The sequence below is a fragment of the Chiloscyllium plagiosum genome, unplaced genomic scaffold, assembly GCF_037043375.1.
Source record: "Chiloscyllium plagiosum isolate Xiang-an unplaced genomic scaffold, Cpla_swu_hap1 HiC_scaffold_47, whole genome shotgun sequence".
Taxonomy (NCBI): domain Eukaryota; kingdom Metazoa; phylum Chordata; class Chondrichthyes; order Orectolobiformes; family Hemiscylliidae; genus Chiloscyllium; species Chiloscyllium plagiosum.
In genome coordinates this window covers 19588933-19610265 of record NW_028270185.1, presented here as the reverse complement: position 1 = coordinate 19610265, position 21333 = coordinate 19588933, and the positions used below count along the sequence as shown (strand labels likewise).

Below are 21333 nucleotides of genomic sequence, written 5' to 3'. Positions count from 1 at the left end.
GATGACACCAAATTATTTGCATCAAAAGTGTTGAGTTGCTGGTCCATCTTGGCCTCTAGCATCACAGATGAAAGTCTTCAACCAATTTGATTCAATCCACATTATATCAAAAAAACCCCGAAGGCACTGGATACCTCAAAGGCCCTGACAACATTTTGGCAATACTACTGAAGACTTGTGCTCCAGAATTAGCTTACCTCTCGCCAAGTTGTTCTAGTACAGCTACCACACTGGCATGTGACATGTTGAAAATTGCCCAAGTATGTCCCAAATCAGCCAATTACTACCATATCGATTTATCCCTGATTATCTAGCAAAGTGATGGAAGGTGTTGTCAACAGTTATACCAAAAGTATCTGCAAAGAAAAACCTGCACACTGACAGTCAGTTTGGCGTTCCACAAAGGCTGCATTTGTCTGGGTGTGGCCTTAAGTAGCCCTAGAAAAATTACAGTCAATGAAAATCGCTGTTCATTTACTATTGCTGAATCCAAATCTTGGAATTCCCTTCCTAAGAGAACTAGCCCAAAGGACTGCAGCCATTCAAGAAAGCAGTGCAACACCACCTTCTCCAGGGCAATTAGGGATAGATAATAAATGCTGTCCTAACCAGCAACATACATGGGGAATAAACAAAATAAAAAGCTACCATCAGCTAATTGACCCTGGGACCATGAGGTCCATATGGCTGAATATTGTTCTTCATTTTATTATAATTTGAATGTATGGTAAACTTACCCATCAATGAACTGAACCATCAGATTAGCTTCTTCTATTGCCTGCATGTCCTGTAACAGATGGAACTTGCAATTATTCTGTAAGTAATACTGGACAGCATTGACAGATACTGGTTTGGCTAGCTTTCTTGGAAACTGTGTTTCTGATCAGAATATTATAATCCAGTTATCATCAATCACTTCAGCTGGTGCTGAGAGAAATCTATCAATGTTATACTCAGCCTTCCATCACTTATCATCGATATTAGTTTTCCTTTTACCATTTATCTTTTGTTGTTACCTTATGTCCAGACTCGACTCTCTTTAATTTAACTATTAGGATTCCAACTGACTGATAATATTGGTGTTAGATTTTCCTGGATGGCTTTGATCAGGTAATGTCAAGCATTTTATTAAGTGGTTACAGTTTTCCAATTAATGGGCACTAAGACAGACCTGCATCATGATTGTAACAATCCTCCAATGGAATATATATTTTCAAAATTTTTAATCTACAGCAACTGATATTCTTCTCTGAGCTATGTTAGTTCACCATAATAATGCTGATAATAATGCCAAGATTCTCTTCAACAAATGCAGATGGATGGAACCTACCAAAAAACAAGTTTTCAGAAAGAATTGTTTTCCAGTTATGGTTGTTCGTCAAGTTGCAACTGGTTTGCAGTAACAGATTGCAAGTTAAGAAAAAAATTGAAGTAACGTCCTCTCAATTTTTTATTGCCTGATGTCCCTTTTAAGGACAGTTCAGAATATAAGTACACAGCAGAGACAATATGATTTTGGCAATAGTATTAAATGATCAAAATTGGAGTAGCCTCCCATTATATGTATTTTAAGAAAATCTGTAGGGAAAGGTTCATGATAGCGAATCTGATATCACCTGAAATCAAAATTACTTCCAATTACATCTCAAATGTCTATAGTGGACATTGGGGAAGTTCTGGGATTTGTTGCATCACTACAGTATTACAGAACAGGAATACTAACTGATTCCATTCATTATTATTAGTGGTGAGGAAATATAAGGTTTGCCAAATGGGAAGTGCCACATTTATGTGAACTCTTCAGTGACATGGATGCTAGTATCTTGATTGTCTTAAATCAATGGATTAAGTGCTAGATACTGAGCTTTGACAGCCCACATACAAAAATGTTCTGTGCAAAGTCCCTTTCACAAACATGTCATATAAATTATATGTATTTTTACCTCTTCTTTGTTTCTGTCCTCCACATCGGATGAGTCACTGATAGGCATGGTGTAGTGCTGAGTGTACACATTGTCATAACTGTAGAAATATGGAAAGATTTAGTAGTTCCTCTAGTTCAAATATGCATACTTTTCTCCTTGCCATTCTTGTTTCAAGGCACTGACAGTGGCCAGGACAGAATTCCATTGATTCCATCAGGCCTCCAGCACCTCCTGTTCACTGATCATTCAAAGATGTGTGCCAAGGTGGTCATGATTTGGAGATGCCAGTGTTGGACTGGGGTGTACAAAGTTAAAAATCACACAACATCAGGTTATAGTCCAACAGGTTTAATTGGAAGCACTAGCTTTCGGAGCACCGCTCCTTCATCAGGTGGTGAAAGAGCGGTGCTTCGAAAGCTAGTGCTTCCAATTAAACTTGTTGGACTATAACCTGGTGTTGTGTGATTGTTAACTTTGTGCCAAGGTGATGAATGTAAACATGTTAATTGATCCAAAGGTTAGGGGATTTAACAGTCTAGCCTTATCAGCACCTGCCATCCTTCCTTTTACTTTTCATTGCTGGATAATAAGCAAAGTGGGATTTTTCCCAGCTGGAGGCCAAAGACGGCCAGGTCTCTCAGTACAAATCAGAAGGTGGACACAAGGCCATTTCAAATTACTTTGTTCAACTGTCTTTTTAAACATTTTGCACAATGTATTTCCTGAAGAAGCTTCAAAGATTCTGTGATTACTTAAAGAAATGTACAAATAACATACTCAATAATTAGATAAATAAATTAAACTTCTCATCAGCCCTAAATTTGCAGATTGGACAGTGATATGGCATTATGAACTTTGACAGAGATAGTGCAAAATGATGCACTTTGAGAGAAAAAGCAGAAAAGCAACCTCTAGTTTAGAAAACAAGAACTCAACCCAGTTAAATGAAAAGGGATCCAAGGACCACAGATGAACAAATCATTAAAAGCAGCATCACAACAATACAATAGGAAATATTTGTAAGACTTGGGATTTATTTCAAGGGCTACATAATTCAAAAGTAAAGTTATCTTAAACTTGTACAGGATGTTTAGGACATTAAAGTGCAGTACAGGCCCTTCAGCCCTCGATGTTGCACCGACCTGTGGAACCAATCTAAAGCCCATGTTTTGTTATTAGACTGGAAAGAGTGCAGAAGAAATTTACAAGGATGTTGCCTGGACTCAAGAGTCTGAGTAATAGGGAGAGGTAGGACAAGCTAGGATTTTTTTCTTTAGAGTGTTGGAGACTTTATAGTGGTCTATAAGATCATGCGAGGCATAGATAGGGTGAATGCACTCAGCCTTTTCCCCAGGGTTGGGGAATCGAGGACTCAAAGGTATCAGTTTAAGGGTAGAAGGGAAAGAATAAAAGGAAACCTGAGGGGCAGTTTTTTACACAGAGGATGGTATGCATATGGAAGGAGCTGCCAGCGGAAGTGGTTGAGGCAGGTACATTAATAACATTTAAAAGGCATTTGGACAAATGCATGGATAGGAAAGGAGTAGAAGGATATGGGCCAAGTGCAAAGAAGTGAAGTTAGAATAGATGGATATTTTGGTCAACATGGACCAGTTTGGGCCAAAGGGCCTGTAGGACTCTCTGACTGATCAGGCTGCACTTGTACAATGCTCCTTTCTTGATATTATAAACAGGGCACAGAGCACTGAAAGATATGTAAAGTTGTCATTCTGATGTGTACAATGATGTGTACGGGCAAGGAATCACAGGTGCACTAAAAAATTATTTGTACTGCACAACTGTTATCCAAACTGAGGAGAATGAATTGGATGAAAGTAGAAACCAAACTTGGAGTTTTGTACTTGCTCCCTGATGATATCATTCACAACTCATTGTGGCAGCAGTTTTATTAATTCAATTGTGATTTGAAGTTGTGGTACACTCACCTGTTAATGACATCAACTAATATGTTACTTTCATGTTGTGTCTGCATGCCCTACAAGAGAAATAATTAATGATTAATATTACATTTTGTTAGTATTTGATGCAACTCTGGTTTGTCAAACCTTTTTAAAAAATTCTATTTTTGGTCTGCATTGGAGTGATAATGCAGAATTTCTGCATTGATGAATTCTGTTGCAGGAAACTCAGATAGGATGACCTACAAGAGAACTCTAAGGAATACAGTCACCAAGGTGCTTGGGGCATCGGCAGGCCTTCCAAACAGCTACATGCTCCTGTCCAAGCATGTGGAAGACTCAGAACACAGCACAGCAGAGGCCATCATGCAAAGCTTGAAACTCTTGCTCTCTGCAGTGGAAGTGGTGGCCAACTCCAACACAGTGCTGGTGGATTAACACATGATGATGTGCTTGGTGCCTGCGTTCTTAGCTTTCACTGCATCACAGTTGAATCTTCACAACCTCTTAATTATGATATAGTTGTACAGCACGGAAAGAGATCCTTCAGTCCAACTCATCCATGCTGACCAGATATCCTAAACTAATTTAGTCCCATTTGTCAGCATTTGGCCCATATCTCTGTAAATCTTTCCTATTCCAACTTCCACCACTTCCTCTGGCAGCTCATTCCATACATGCAGCACCCTCTGCATGAAAACATTGTCTCTTAGGTACCTTTTAAATTTTTCTCTTCTCAGCTTAAACCTAAAGTGTAAAAAGACTCTTTCACAGAATGTAGGTGTCTATGGTAAAGCCAATTTTTGTTGTTTAACCCTAATTGTCCTTGGAATAAGTGGCTTGTTAGGACTTTTCTGAGAGCAATTTAGAGGCTCCCAAATTCCTGTTGGTCTGCAAGGAATCGCATGTAGACCTAACTAAGTCATCATTTATAACCAGGATTAAGCTTTGGTTCCCTACCTTTGTCAACTTGCAACTATGCCTGACCATAAGAAATAAGAAATCGGAGAATTAGGCAATTTGGCACATCAAACTTATTCCACCAGTTAATGAATCATATGGCATTAACTCCACTTTTCTACCTGCCCCCATAATCCTTGACTTACTTGGAAATCAAATGCCAGAAGCTAGGAACTTCACAGTAAGAAACTCACCTCCTGTCCACCATGTATTAGGCATAATTCAGGAGTGTGACTCCCTGCTTTCCTAGCTGAGTGCAGCTCCAAAAACACTTAAAGAGCTTTACAAGATACAGGATAAAGCAGCCCATCTAATTGGTGCCACGTTGACACAACATTCATGCTTTTCACCTCCAATGCACAGTAGTAGCAGTGTATCATGTGCAAGGTACATTGCAGAAATTCAGCACCTTCCAAATCCACAACCACTGCCATCTCGAAGAACAAAGGCAACAGACACATGGTAACACCACCATCTGCAACTTCCCCTCTGAGCTATTCACCATCCTGACTTGCAAATGTATCACCCTTCTTTTAGTCTGGGTCAAAACGTTGGAATTTCCTCCCTGTCAGTACTGTGGATCTCCTAAATCAAATTTACTGCAGCAATTTAATAAAGCAGCTCACCACCACCTTCTTAAAGGCAACTAAAGATGGGCAATAAATGTTGGCCCAGCCAACAAAGCCCACATCCCATCAATGAACGAGAAAATCTAACTAACTCAGCCTTAAATATATTCAATAACCAACCTCCATTGCTCGCTGGGGGACAGAACCCCACAGACTAATGACTGAGAGAAAGGGTTCCTCTTATCTGTCTTAAACGGGTGGATTATTTTTAAAGTGTGCCACGATTCTAGATTCCCCTTTGATATTTATTTCAATCAAAATTGACTCTACATCCTCACATTATTTCTAACTGCCATACCAATGCCATAATTTATTAACAGGATTACCCCACCTATTTATTTCCAAAGTGTCAAATACCATTGAATATTCAGATCCTAGCCTGAGCTCATGACAATCATGTCTCTGTAATGACTATTATATTATAATGTATTACTATTTGTAGACAATAGACAATAGGTGCAGGAGTAGGCCATTCTGCCCTTCGAGCCTGCACCACCATTCAATATGATCATGGCTGATCATCCTTAATCAGTATCCTGTTCCTGCCTTATCTCCATAACCCTTGATTCCACTATCTTTGAGAGCTCTATCCAACTCTTTCTTAAATGAATCCAGAGACTGGGCCTCCACTGCCCTCTGGGGAAGAGCATTCCACACAGCCACCACTCTCTGGGTGAAAAAGTTTCTGCTCATCTCTGACCTAAATGGTCTACCCCGTAGTTTTAAGCTGTGTCCTCTGGTTCGACACACACTCATCAGCGGAAACATGTTTCCTGCCTCCAGAGTGTCCAATCCTTTAAAAATCTTATATGTCTCAATCAGATCCCCTCTCAGCCTTCTAAGCTCAAGGGTATACAAGCATAGTCGCTCCAGTCTTTCAGCGTAAGGTAGTCCCGCCATTCCAGGAATTGACCTCATGAACCTGCGCTGCACTCCCTCAATAGCCAGAATGTCTTTCCTCAAATTTAGAGACCAGAACTGCACACAATACTCCAGGTGTGGTCTCACCAGGGCCCTGTACAGCTGCAGAAGAACCTTTTTGCTTCTATACTCAATCACTTTTGTTATGAAGGCCAGCAGTCTATTAGCCTCCTTCACTACCCGCTATACCTGCATGCTTACCTTCATTGAGTGGTGTATAAGAACACCCAGATCTCATTGTACTACCCCTTTACCTAAATTGATTCCATTTAGGTAGTAATCTGCCTTCCTGTTCTTGCCACCAAAGTGGATAACCATACATTTATCCACATTAAACTGTATCTGCCATGCATCTGACAACTCACCTAACCTGTCCAGGTCACCCTGTAATCTTCTAACATCCTCCTCACATTTCACCCTGCCACCCAGCTTAGTATCATCAGCAAATTTGCTAATATTATTACTAATACCATCTTCTATATCATTAATATATATTGTAAAAAGCTGTGTCCCACCACTGATCCCTACAGTACCCCACTGGTCACTGCCTGCCATTCCGAAATGGAGCCATTTTTCACTACTCTTTGTTTCCTGTCAGCCAACCAACTTTCAATCCAAGTTAGTACTTTGTCCCCAATACCATGCGCCCTAATTTTGCTCACTAACCTCCTATGTGGGACTTTATCAAAAGCTTTCTGAAAGTCCAGGTACACTACATCTACTGGATCTCCCTCGTCCATCTTCAGAGTTACATCCTCAATTCTTCCCTCTTGTAACAAAAGGTGCAAGCAATCAGATAAATAGCTTTTGCTTAGGTCTTTTTATCATGTTTACTTAATCTAACTTTATTTGGGGTTCATTGAGAGTACCCTGTGCTGCTGCATCACTGCCTGGTTTGGGAATTGCACCGTCTCGGATCATAAGACCCTACAAGGGATAGTGAGGACAGCCGAGAAGATCACCGAGAAGGTCTCTCTTCCTTCCATTACAGACATTTGCTCCACACGCTGCATCTGAAAGGCTAAGAGCATTGTGGAAGACCCCACACACCCCTTCTCTCCCTCCTGCCATCTGGCAGTAGATACCGGAGCATTTGGTCTCTCACGACTAGACTGCAACAGTTTCTTCCCCCAAGCCAACAGGCTACTTAACACAATATAATCAGACTGTTAGAAAAATGGCTATAATTCATCATTCTTCTGTTACACTCTAACTTGTGTATTTTGCTCTTCTAATGCACTATATGCTGTGTACGACTGTGTAGTTTGTGCTGTCCATGTAGCATCCTCGGTACTGGAGGAACGCTGTCTCGTTTTACTGTATCAGTTGTATATTGTAGAAACGACAAATAAAAGCTTCTCTCTCTCTCATAACCCTCCTCCTAACTATTCGGTTTAAAGTCCTCTTTTCATTCCTAGTTACCTGATTTCTCAAGATCCTGGTACCAATATGGATCAGGTTATCAGATCCTTTCTTTCCCCAGGACCGGTCCTAATACCTCATGAACTGAAACTTTTATCTCCCATTCCTGTCTTTGAGACATTTCATACTCTAACCTTGGTTACATTATAGAAATTTGCTTATGGCTCAAGTAGTATTTCAGAGATTATTAGGCAGAAGTGAGGACTGCAGATACTGGAAACCAGCATTCCTGATGCAGGGCTTTTGCCCGAAATATCAATTTTCCTGCTCCTCGGATGTTCCCTGACCTGCTGTGCTTTTCCAGCACCACGCTAATCTAAATTTTCAGAGATTATTACCTTGTTTTGTTTTCTGATTTAGCCTCAAGCTGCCCATACTCCCTTAGATGAATCTCTTTCTTAGTCCTACCAATGTTGTTGGTGATCACGTAGATTGTTCCCTTTGCCAGCCCAAGTTCTTCAACCCAAAGAAGTGCAGTCACTACAGTCCTCGAGACTCTGTTACAAAGAACCACATCGGTCCCTATAACAATAGTCACCTACTACAATTACATTCCTTTAAATTCGCCCACTTGCATTCTGCACCATGGTGCCATGGTCAACCTGCTTATTCTCCCTACAAGAACTTCTATAAGCTTCTGGATCCCCTTGTTACTTCATTTGCAGTCACACATTCTTGTTCTTTATCACAGGTAAAGGGATATGATTGGCTCCTGGAATAAAATGTCCAGAAAATTTCCATGTTGCTGATGTATCAGAGCATCTGAAGCTCAGACTTCAAACTGTGAGCCAAAATTTCACTAAAGACAAGCATTTCGATAGCAAACGTAAACCATTTGTAGTATCAAATTCTTAAAATATCCTTACGAATAGTAGTTAGCCTGAAGATAGGGAGAATTTTATAAAACAGAAAAGGACAATGAAAAGTTCCTTTAAAAAAACACAATGAGAGGAAAAACTAGAGTCAGAGAGATGTACAGCACAGAAACAGATTCTTCGGTCTAACTCGTCCATGCCAACCAGATATCCCAACCCAATCTAGTCCCACTTGCCAGCACTTGGCCCATATCCCGACAAACCCTTCCTATTCATATACCCATCCAGATGCCTTTTCAATGTTACAATTGTACCAGCCTCCACCACTTCCTTTGGCAGCTCATTCCATACACGTACCACCTGCTGTGTGAAAAATTTGCCCCTTAGGTCCCTTTTATATCTTTTCCCTCTCACCCTAAACCTATGTCCCCCCACCCCAGTCTGAAAAACAACCCTCCACATCACCCTCTGTCTTCTACCTTCAAGCCAGTTCTGTATCCAAATGGCTAGTTCTCCCTGTATTCCATGATATCTAACCTTGCTAACCAGTCTCCCATGGGGAACTTGTCAAATGCTTTACTGAAGTCCATATAGGTCATGTCCACTGCACAAATAGAGATTGTAATGCAAAAAGAGAGTAGCAAAAGTAATTGGTCTGTTAGCAGCAGAGACAGGAGACATTATATTGAGGAATAAGGAAATGTCAGAGTTAGTAGGCAAATATATTTTGTATCTGCCTTTATAGCAAGAATTAGAAACAACATATCAGAAATAATGGTGGACCAAAAGTGAGGAACTTAAAGTAATTAACAGACAGAAGGAAAGAAAAAGACTAGAAGCTGATATATCCATGGACCCAATAGCCAGCATCCTGGGGTCTGTAAAGAAGTTGCTGCAGAGATCTTCACTGCACTTCATAAATACTTCATTGAATGTTAAATGTTTCAGGACATTTTTTAATTGAGAAAGCCACCATATAAATTAAGTCTATCTGCCAAAACCTCCTTGATTTTAAAATGGTCAGAAAAGGTCACAGGACTTAATGGTAAGGGGGAATATTGCTGAACAAAGAGACCTTGGAGTGCAGGTTCATAGTCCCTTGAAAGTGGAGTCGCAGGTAGATAGGATAGTGAAGAAGGCGTTTAGTATGTTTGCCTTTTATTGGTCAGAGCACTGAGTATAGGAGCTGGGAGGTCATGTTGCAGCTGTACAGCACATTGGTTAGGCCACTTTTGGAAAATTGTGTTCAACTCTGCTCTCCCTCCGATAGGAATGATGTTGTGAAACTTGAAAGGGTTCAGAAAAGATTTACAAGGATGTTGCCAGGGTTGGAGGGTTTGAGCAAGAGGGAGAGGCTGAATAAGCTGGGACTGTTTTCCCTGGAGCATAGGAGGCTGAGGGGTAACCTTATTAAGGTTTATAAAATCATGAGGGCATGAACAGGGTAAATAGACAAAGTCTTTTCCCTGGGTTGGGGGAATCCAAAACCAGAGGGCATAGATTTAGAGTGAGAGGGGAAAGATTTAAAAGGGACCGAAGGGGCAACTTTTTCACGCAAAGGGTGACGCTTGTATAGGATGAGCTGCCAGAGGAAGTGGTGGAGGTGGGTATAATTACAACATCTATAATGCATCTGGATGGATGCATGAATAGGAAGGGTTGAGAGGGGTATGGGCCAAGTGCGAGCAAATGGGACTAGATTAATTTAGGATATCTGGTCAGCATGGACAAATTGCACCGAAGGGTCTGTTTCCATGCTGTACATCTCTGTGACTGAGAGACTGATGGAAGGGTAGGCTATTTTAGCCATTATCATTGGCTATGGAAGCATGTACCCCCTCATTCCTCCTGGTGTTCCTTTGGTATCCACATGTAGATTGGGCAGCTCCTTACAATTGTCACATATCCATCTGGCTGCAAAAGCATTTTCATTAGACTGGCTTTATAGTATGGAATGTAGTCATCATTAGCAAGACCAGAATTTGTTGTCCTTGATAATGTGGTCACGAGCTACCTCTTGAGTAGCTGCAGTCCTGTGTGATGAAGGTGCTCCCAATGTGATGTTAGGTAGTACTTCCCAAGTTTTTGGCTATTGATGAAGAAGGGAACAGTGATATGCGCTGAAGTTTAGATGATGGGCAACTTGAATGCAAACCTGGTAGTTAGTGATGGTTTTCCCATTTACCTGTTGCCTGCTGATGTTTTAGCAATGCAACGAGAATTGAATTTCAATCAGCTCACTGTACTCAAAGGCCACTTTTCTTATTTTATATCTCGAAACTCACAATTATATATTGTGGAGCAATTCCAAATTTACAAAATATTTAATATTACCTGTTCTTCAATATTGTCAGTGACTTCAGTTATTTCAGAGATGTTGGCAGGATCTGAGACTATGCTGTCGTAACTGTAGAAATAGGAAAAACTGAGTTTACATAGGTGACATTTTGCTGCCAGTTGCTAATGCACTGGTCTTTGAAGCTCCAATAATTCCTTTAAGTGCTCATTCTCAATGCACGAGTCTAGGCATATCATCAGTCTAATCAACTGTCAAATCACCTATTAAAATCCTGTCCTCTCCAGAGGTTTACACGGGTGTCTTTCAAACAGAAATTAACAGAAAGCATCGGGGCTGGCTACCTAAACTGAAACCCTTTTCATCCTTCTGCAGTTCGGAGGTGTTGAGGTCATTTGTAGCACCCTAACTATCATCCCAAGTGAGATCAATGACTCAGTAAAAACTGACTTCAAAACTGGAATGCTTAACCCTTAATTAAGCACTTCATAAATCAGCTGCCAATATTCTACAATTACAAAAATCTGGAATTTCTGTTTTTTGGAAATATAACATGAAATTTGAACACACAGGCAGCCCAAAGATCATGAAGTCAGGATTCTTTATTCCACTGGCATCAAGCCATTATGAAACACAAAGGGAAATTAAGGATAAACAAGAAATTATTGACACTATATATATGGAATGACCATGTAGATTACATTGGAATGAGCAATTCCTTTGTCTACCTGCTTCCATTTCCCAACTTGCCTCTCTCCACAAAGCATCCTTTCTTTCCAGTGAGAGTCCGTTCAACTGCCTTCCCCGACTGTCACTACAAGCTGGTGGAAGACCTGGATAACTGCTCAGTTCTCTTCATCACCACCTGCTGCTGAAGGTCCCATTAGGTTGGAGCACAAAATAACTAATTTCAAAGCAGATGTTGATTTTTGATGTAAATAAATAAACTGGGTACGATTTCCCATCACATAAATTATGAATTTTTTGGTACAGAAATTGTCATTGTTTTTGTCATGTTGCTAACTCCCCCACTGGAAATACCTGTTCTGATTTCATTGTTATGGTTTATACATCTTATGTTACATTAAATTATGGATAATACATATGCACACATTTATTATTCAATGTATTGATTATATTTATTTGATATTATTTCATAAAAAACATAAGTCAGTATGCAGAAAACTTTTTGATCAGTGATGTAACAAATAATATCATAATGTGCCTTTTTAATTGTGAACCAAAGTTAAATGCAAGTGGCTCCACAACAAAATTTATTTGAACTTTTAACAGTTGTGCACCCAGAAGAACAATGAGCCTATACATCGAGTGTGGGCAAGAATTGATAGCGGAAAGGAATTAGAGTCAATCACACCCATTTAATGTCTGCATCAGAGTTAAGTCTCCCCAGTTCAGGAGTCTGGACAGTCAGTGTAACTCAACCTCTAAGTTCAACTTGGAACAGATTAAGATTGATTCTGATTTTGGTGCTGCTATCTCGGTTATTGGAGCAAGTCATCAGCGAACCTTTTTGTGATAAACTTGCCTGTTAAAATCTTCAGGCAGCAAATCGGTCTCAACTGGTGTTTCCTGGAAAGGATGGAATTCATATTCAATAGTTAATATCTGACAAAGCATTGTTTGTTTGATCTTCTGATCTGATTTTGAACTGCACATGAGTATCATTACTTGAGCTATGATCTGAGGATTTCAGCCGGTACCACAGATTGCAGTTTTTGCACATGATTTAAAAGAAAATTCATGGTATCAGAATAACTCTTGCTCATCCCTTGAACTGGAGGTTGGCTAACATGGTACCGCTATTTAAGAAAGGTGGTCAGGACAAGCCAGGGAACTATAGACCAGTGAGCCTGATGTCGGTGATGGGTAAGTTTTTGGAGGGAATCCTGAGGGACAGGATTTAAATGTATTTGGAAAGGCAAGGACTGATTAGGGATGGTCAACATGGCTTCGTGCGTGGGAAATCATGTCTCACGAACTTGATTGAGGTTTTTGAAGAAGTAACAAAGGAGACTGACGAGGGCGGAGGGGTGGATGTGATCTATATGGACATCAGTAAGGCATTCAACAAGGTTCCCCACGGGATATGGTTAGCAAGGTTAGATCTAATGGAATACAGGGAGAACTAGCCATTTGGATACAGAACTGGCTCAAAGGTAGAAGACAGCGGTGGCGGTGGAGGATTGTTTTTCAGACTGGAGGCCTGTGACCAGTGGTGTGCCATTTATATAAATGATTTGGATGTGAACATAGGAAATATATTAGGTATATAGTAAGTTTGCAGATGACACCAAAATTGGATGTGTGGTGGACAACGAAGAAGGTTACTATCTCAGATTAGTATGGGATTTTGATCAGATGGGCCAATGGGCTAAGGCGTGGCAGATAGAGTTTAATTCAGATAAATGCAAGGTGCTGCATTTTGGGAAAACAAATCTTAGCAGGACTTATACACTTAATGGTAAGGTCCTAGGGAGTGTTGCTGAACAAAGAGACCTTGGAGTGCAGGGTCCTTGAAAGTAGAGTCGCAGGTCGATAGGATAGTGAAGGCGGCATTTGGTATGGCTTTCCTTTATTCGTCAGAGTATTGAGTACAGGAGTTGGGAGGTCATGTTGCGGCTGTACAGGACATTGGTTAGGCCACTTTTGGAATGTTGCGTGCAATTCTGGTCTCCTTCCTATGGGAAGGATGTTGTGCAATTTGAATCGGTTCAGAAAAGATTTACAAAGATGTTGCCAGGATTGGAGGATTTGGGCTGTTGGGAGAGGCTGAATAGGCTGGGGCTGTTTTCCCTGGAGCATCGGAGGCTGAGGGGTCACCTTATAGAGGTTTATAAAATCATGAGGGGCATGGATAGAATAAATAGGCAAAGTCTTTTCCCTGGGGTGGGGGAGTCCAGAACTAGAGAGCATAAATTTAGGGTGAGAGGGGAAAGATATGAAAGGGACCTAAGGGGCAACATTTTCATGCACAGAATGGTGCATATACGGAATAAGCTGCCAGAGGAAGTGGTGGAGGCTGGTACAATTTCAACATTTAAGAGGCATTTGGATGGGTATATGAATAGGAAGGGTTTGGAGGGATATGGGCCAGGTGCTGGCAGGTGGGACTAGATTGGGTTGGGATATCTGGTCGGCATGGATGGGTTGGACCAAAGGGTCTGCTTACATGCTGTACATCTCTATGACTCTATGTCACCAGTGTATTGACATGGGCTTCTCGGCTCAGAGTCTAATGAGTCTAAGGTCACTGATTTTCCAAATATCCTCATCTTTTATACGTTGTGACCTATTCATTTCTTTACAATTGGATTGGTACTAGATTGTCAAAACCATCAGATTTAAATTTAAATCGGTTTTCAATATCTAAAGGCTTAATTTAAATTGTTTGGCTAAACTTAAAAAGACATGTTGTCTTGGTAAAAATGCTGTTTGCAGCTATTCAATATAAAATGTTTCCATTCAGGTACTCTCTGTGCATCTGCACTTTAAACTGCTGTTCAGTTAATCCACTTTACCTCTACCAATGAAAAAACACCATCATTTGAAGGGACCACATAATGCTTTCCCCCATTTTACAATCTTACAATTTTATACAGACCAACTTTGCAACAATATCCAATTGGCAAGGTCATCTTGAATCCCATGTGATCTAACTTAATTAGTTAATCTATCATGTGGAACCTTGTCAGAGGCTTTACTAAAGTTCAAATAAAGCAGCTTTGACAAAGGGTCGGTTAGACTCGAAACGTCAGCTCTTTTCTCTCCTTATAGATGCTGCCAGACCTGCTAAGATTTTCCAGCATTTTCTCTTTTGGTTTCAGATTTCAGCATCCGCAGTAATTTGCTTTTACCTTTATTCATCCATTGCTTTCCTTTTCCTACCAGCTTTACCTTTCAGTAGAATAGGAAAATAATGATTCTGAACTCTCGTTAGCAGTCTGGGACGATAAGTGATACAAAAACTTACTTCGCGGATTTGGGGCCTTCACTTCTGGACCAGAACTGAGCGGGAGCTAGCGGACAGCAGTCTGGGAAGGTAAGAGTTTGTTTCTGAGGGGGGGAAATGCAAAGTGACATCACAGGAGGACTGTGATTTAATTGGCTAATAAGGGGTCTGCTAAATTTGAGTCTGTGTTAAATTGAATCTTGTTCATTTATTGGTTACAACTTATATATTGTTTATAATTTGCATAAGCAGAGATACAAAAACTGTAAAAGAATTTTTAAAAATTCAAAACTAATTAACTAAAATAAGGATGGAGATTTAAGATGTGTTATTTCTGCATGATGTGGGAACTGGTGGACTCCGTTGTGGTTCCCAGTGACCATGTCTGCAGTAAATGTTGGTTATGAGAAGAACTCTGGCTCAGAGTCGATGAACTTCAAATATTGCAACACATCAGGGAGGGGGAGAGTTACCTGGATGCTGTGTTTCAAAAGACCGTCAAGTCCTTAAACTAACTCAAATTCAGCCAGTGGGACAGGAGGGTGTGGCTGTGAGTGAAGCAGGTAGGGGAATCAAGGAGGTAGAGTTGCAGGAACCTTAGCCCCTGTTCGTGTCCAATAGGTTCAAGAGTTTTGCTCCCTGTGTGGACAAGAATGGGAACTGCAGGAAGGATAAGCCGACCACGGCACTGTAACACAGGGAGCCATTCAAGTTGGTGGAGAGAAGAGAAGTATTGTTGTAATTGGGGATAGTATAGTAAGAGGCATTAACACTATTCTCTGTGACCAGGATTGAGAGTCTTAAAGATTGTGTGGCCTGCCTGGTGCTCGGGTTCAGGATATCTCATCTGGGCTGCAGAGAAATTTGGAGTGGGAGGGTAAAGATTCAGTGGACATAGTCCACGTATGTACCAATGACATAGATAAAACTAGGACAGAGGTTCTGCTATGGGAATATGAACAGCTAGGAGCTAAATTATAAAGCAGAACCAAAAAGCTAATAATCTCTGAATTACTACCTGAGACACAGGCTAGTTGGCACAGTGTCAACAATATAAAGTAGGTAAGCGCATAGCTCAAAGATTGGTGTGGAAGAAATAAATTTGAATTCATTGGACAGTAGCCCAGTACTGGAGAAGAAGGGACCTGTTCCAATGGGACAATCTTCATCTGAACTGTGCTGGGACCAGAGTCTGAGCAAATCACATAACTAGGGCCATAGACAGGGCTTTAAGCTAAATTGGGGTGTGGGGGTTTCAGTTATCGGGAAAATTAGAAAACCCAAATTAAAGGAGGAGGTAAGAGAACTCAGAGAGGGTATTGAAATCTCCAGCACAGACACAAGTAGGACAGAGTGTTTGGACAGGGTTAGCAATCAAATTTCAAGCACATTGAACAAACGAATGACATGGAGAAGAGGGGCGGTTAATACAGGACTGAAGGTGTTATATCTGAATGCACGAAGTATAAGGAATAAGATAAATGAGCTTGTGGCACAGTTCAAAATTGGCAGGTTTGATGTGGTGGGCATCACATAGACGTGGCTGCAAGGGGTCAGTTTTGGGAGCTGAATAGTCAAGGATATTACATCCTATTGAAAAGTTAGGCAGGTGGGAAGAAGGGGTGAGGTTGCCTTATTAGTAAGAAATGAAATTAAATCAATAGTAAGAAACAAAGTAGGCTCAGATGGTGTAGAATCTGTGTGGGTAGAATTGAGTAACCACAAAGGTTAAAAAAATCATAGTTGGAGTTATGTACAGGCTTCCAAACAGTAGTCAGAAGCTGGGCGCAAGATACACCAGGAGATAGAAATGATGCATAGGAAAGGCAAAATTACAGTGATCGTGAGGAATTTCAATAGGCAGGTGGACTGGGAAAATCATGTTGTTATTAGATTGCAAGAAAAGGAATTTGTGGAAGATCCACAAGATGGCTTTTCGGAGCAGTTTATGGTGGAGCCCAGTACTGAACAGAAAATACTGGATTTAGTGGTCTGCAGTGAGGCAGACTTGATAAGGGAGCTTAAAGGGAAAGAATTCTTCTGAGGCAGTGATTATAATATGATTAAATTTACACTGCAATTTGAGAGGGAGAAGATAGAATCAGAAGTAACACTATTATGGCTGAATTAAGGCAACTACAGAGGCATGAGGGAGGAGCTGAGAAGAATTGACTGGGAGCACAGCCTAGCAGGAAAGATAATTGAACAGCAATGGCAGGAGTCTCTGGGAGTAATTCAGGAGACACAGCAGAGATTCATCCCAAGAGAAAAGAAGAATGGTACAGGGAGGATGAGGCAGTCATGGCCAACTAGGGAAGTCAGGGATAGCATAAAAGCAAAAGAGAAAGCACATTATGAGACAAAGGGCAGACGGAAGCCAGAGGATTGGGAAGCTTACAAAGATCCACAGAGTGCAACAGAGAAAAGAAATAAGGAGGGAGAAGATTAAATAGTTTCTTTAGATATATAAAGGGCAAAAGAGGCAAAAATGGACACTGGATCACTAGAAAATGATACTGGAGAGATAGTAGTGGGAAGCAAGAAAATTGCTGAGGAACTGAATAATTACTTCATGTCAGTCTTCACAGTGGGAAACATGAGTAATCTCCCAAAAATTCAAGAGTCAGGGGCCATCACCAAGGAGAAGGTGCTAGAAAAACTAAATAGCCTGAAGATGGATAAATCACCTGTTCCACATGGACTACACCCCAGAGTTCCAAGGGAGATAGCTGAAGAAATAGTGGAGGCATTGGTAGTGATCTTTCAGGAATCACTTGAATCAGGAAGGGTCCCAGAGGACTGGAAAATCGCTAATGTGACACCAGTTAAAAAGGGAGTAAGACAAAAGATAGAGAATGACAGACCAAATAGCCTAACTTCGGTTGTGGGTAAAATCCTAAATCCATTGTGAAGGATGAGATTTCTGAATACTTGAAAGTGTATGGTGAAAATTGGGTAAGCCAGCATGGTTTCACCAAGGGGAGGTCATACCTGACAAATTTGCTAGAATCCTTTGAGGAACTAACGAGCAGGTTAGACTAAGCAGAGCCAATGAATGTTATCTACTTGGGCTTAAAGGCCTTTGACAAAGTGCCGCACAGAAGGCCACTGAGTAAGAGAAGGGCCCATGGTGTTAGAGGCAAGGTGCTAGCAGAGAGTGGGGATAAAAGGGTCCTAATCAACGAGGTAAAAACAATGACTGCAGATGCTAGAAACCAGATTCTGGATTAGTGGTGCTGGAAGAGCACAGCAGTTCAGGCAGCATCCAAGGAGCTTCGAAATCGCGTTTCGGGCAAAAGCCTTCATCAGGAAAAGGGTCCTGCTCAGGATGGCAGCCGGTGACAAGTATCTGAGGGCATTTTGGATAAGTTTGGAGCACAGAAGGTTGAGGGGTGACAATATAGAGGTTTATAAAATCATGAGGGGTATAAATAGGGTGAATGGCAGCTGTCTTTCCCTGGTGTGGGGGATTTTAAGACTAGGGGGCACATCTTTACCATTTAAAAAAGACATGCAGAGCTATTTATTTTGCACAGAGAATAGTTCATATGTGGAATGAACTTTCAGAGGAAGTGGTGGATGTGGGTACATTTGCAACATTTAACAGACATTTGAATATGTATATGAATAAGAAATGTTTGGAAGGTTATGGGCCAAACGCAGGCAGATGGGAGTAGTTTAGTTGGGGATTACAGTCAACATGATCTGGTTGGACTGAAAGGTCTTTTTCCATGTTGTATGACTCTATGACTATAACTTTTACATTTACTTTTCCAGACAAAAACTACCTTTGGAAACATAACTCTAGCTTTAACATTCATTCCGGTGGGAAATCATGCCTCACTTAGAAGTTGTTTCACTTAAAGTCATGGTTTTCAGAAATGCAGCCCTGACTCTAAGTGAGGATTCCTTGTGCATTGTCCAATATTCATGAATGTAATGTTGCTCAGTCCAACAGCTCACATATGAAGGATAATTTTCTAAATAATTGCTGATGGTGAGCATGCAGTTTCAATACTCATTAATTGGGAAGGTTCAGGTGAGCCAGCGATGGATATTTACCCCACGAAACAGCACTTTTGCAAGGGAAATTAGGGATGGACAATAAATGCTGGCCCAGCCAGCAATGCCCACATCTATTGACCAACAACAAGTCATATCTAATGATATAATTATCGCCAAGATTGATCGCAGACAAAGCTGCTGGTAACCTGTCAACACTCACCATCTCGGTTCACTTGAGTGAGATGGCATTCACTGGTTGGAGCCCATACAACTGTATCTCATCAATGCCCTACTCTCCACCTTCAGAACTGGAGGGGGAGGAAGGAAAAGACAGCAGTAGTGGTGGTGATAGTTGTGGGGTGGCAGGGCATGTGAAATTCTGTTTGTTTAATTAAATATCCTTAACAGTGAGCAGTAAAGCATAATTCGTTTTAGTGGAATTCTCAGTGACATTTCTCAGGTGTTTTATATGTTCCTTGATAATAATTACAACTTTCTTTCGGATATTTTATCCTGCAATGCATCATTACTTGGTCAGTTCAGTTCTTGTCAAATTATGGTCCAATGCGAGATACTAAACTTTATGACAGCCGAAGTTGGAAGAGTTTTTCATGGACTAGTCAATGAGTGTTTTGACCTTTTGTGACAAAACTGCCTAAGAAACTAAACACTTGTTAGATAATTTGGAAGATACGAATTCCACTTGGAAGAAAAAAGGTCTTGCAATTATTTAGCACCTACAACTTTTCAAAATATTCATGCACATCAAACCTGAAGTGACTGAAACTTTCTTTTACTTTGTTCAAGGGACATGAGTATAGCTAGCTAGGCCAGCAGTATTACCCATCCCTAAAAGCCCTGGAGAAGCTGGTAGTGAGCTGTATTTATTGAATTGCTGGAGTACTTGTTAATCTGTATATGTGGCAACTATTTTGTATGGGACATGATTCCACAAACACCAAAAAAGATGCTCAATGAGCACATCTGTTTTCACTATGGCTATTTAAGAAAGGAGGATTGACCTGAACTCAATTTTCTTCCAAAAGTACTGTAGAATCTTTAAAATTCACTGGAAAAGTTAGAGAAGTCTTGGTTTGATTTGTCACCTGAAGGGCAACAAGTCCACTAACAGAGCATTCTCTCAATGCTAAACTGTAACACCAGCCTATCAGCCTAGGTTACATTCAAGGTACTTCAATTAAAACGTGCCTGACCTTGAGACTGTTATTTTCTTCTTCAATGTCATGGTCTTGCAGATAGCGACAAACAACAGCAAGCCTTTGTCATGAAAAAATTAACATCTTGTATTAAAATGAGGAACTGTTTACATGAATATCTGATTACAATGAATTAAGTTTGTGGAGCAAAGATATCATCACATGTATGAAGATTTATTTAGTTCATCATAAAAGCGCTCCATTAGTCAGAATTTTCCCTTCACCTTTCAACTCAATTCTTCTGCCTTGTAAGTTGCTGGACATTTGAACTGAAAATATCATGGTGAAGGAACAGGAAATCTGGGACCTTAATGAATGACAATACCAATTATCTAAGCAATTTAAGGATTTCAAAAATTCAGCAGAACAACAGAAAAGAAAAATGGGTGAATTTGAGATAAGTAGGTCCATGAAGAGAAAAAGCAAAGAAGAAATTTACAAACAGAAAAATTTAAGTTCTTTAAAAATTAGAGATTAATGTTCTGTAACAATTTAACACTTAAAGAAGTAAGATTCCACAATTTATGTTATTCCCTTTCCAGACTATACAGATTAGATGGACTTGCAGGAACATGCTACATACCCCATAGTTCAAATTTAAAAATAAAAATCTCAGCACCTATATTTTGACATATAGCTTCAATTTGTTTTACCACCCCCTACCCCAATACTAAAGGACAAAAAAAAGTGCATACCATATTTGGCATTCTATACTGTCCCCATGATCCTGCAGACTGGCAGTTGCTTCATCTTTTCCTATAAAGAATGAAGGTGGAAAGGGAAATCACAAGAACTTAGGAATACAATAGGAAATGAGTAAATGGTTCAGAGCTAACAATTATCATTTTAAAAAGATGTTTGGTAATCATTTAGCAAATAATCTTGATGTATTCCCCAGATTTCCTTGTCCTTTGTATTACTACTAGATTCCAAATATTGCAGTGTCAAATTATAAAGTCATACTGAATTTAGTACAATTTTGAGTAATGTTACGTACAACAGTAATAGAACACAGAACATAGAACAATACAGCACAGAACAGGCCCTTCGGCCCACGATGTTGTGCCGAACATTTGTCCTAGCTTAAGCACCCATCCATGTACCTATCCAATTGCCGCTTAAAGGTCACCAAAGATTCTGACTCTACCACTCCCACAGGCAGCGCATTCCATGCCCCCACCATTCTCTGGACATCTCCCCTATACCTTCCACCCTTCACCTTAAATTTATGTCCCCTTGTAACACTCTGTTGTA

General features: G+C 40.4%; 1 protein-coding gene across 1 annotated transcript in view; it reads right to left on the bottom strand.

Annotated features, from left to right (window-relative positions):
* LOC148135999 (regulator of microtubule dynamics protein 3-like) overlaps positions 1-21333 on the bottom strand; it is an 82640-nt gene that overhangs the window by 18514 nt on the left and 42793 nt on the right. The window contains exons 5-11 of the mRNA XM_087984115.1: positions 20775-20835; positions 20077-20140; positions 12434-12477; positions 10926-10998; positions 3872-3921; positions 1944-2022; positions 738-787 (exon numbers count right to left, since the gene is read on the bottom strand). Of these exons, the coding sequence (XP_087840241.1) occupies positions 738-787; positions 1944-2022; positions 3872-3921; positions 10926-10998; positions 12434-12477; positions 20077-20140; positions 20775-20835 (421 nt within the window). The remainder of the gene's footprint in view (positions 1-737; positions 788-1943; positions 2023-3871; positions 3922-10925; positions 10999-12433; positions 12478-20076; positions 20141-20774; positions 20836-21333) is intronic.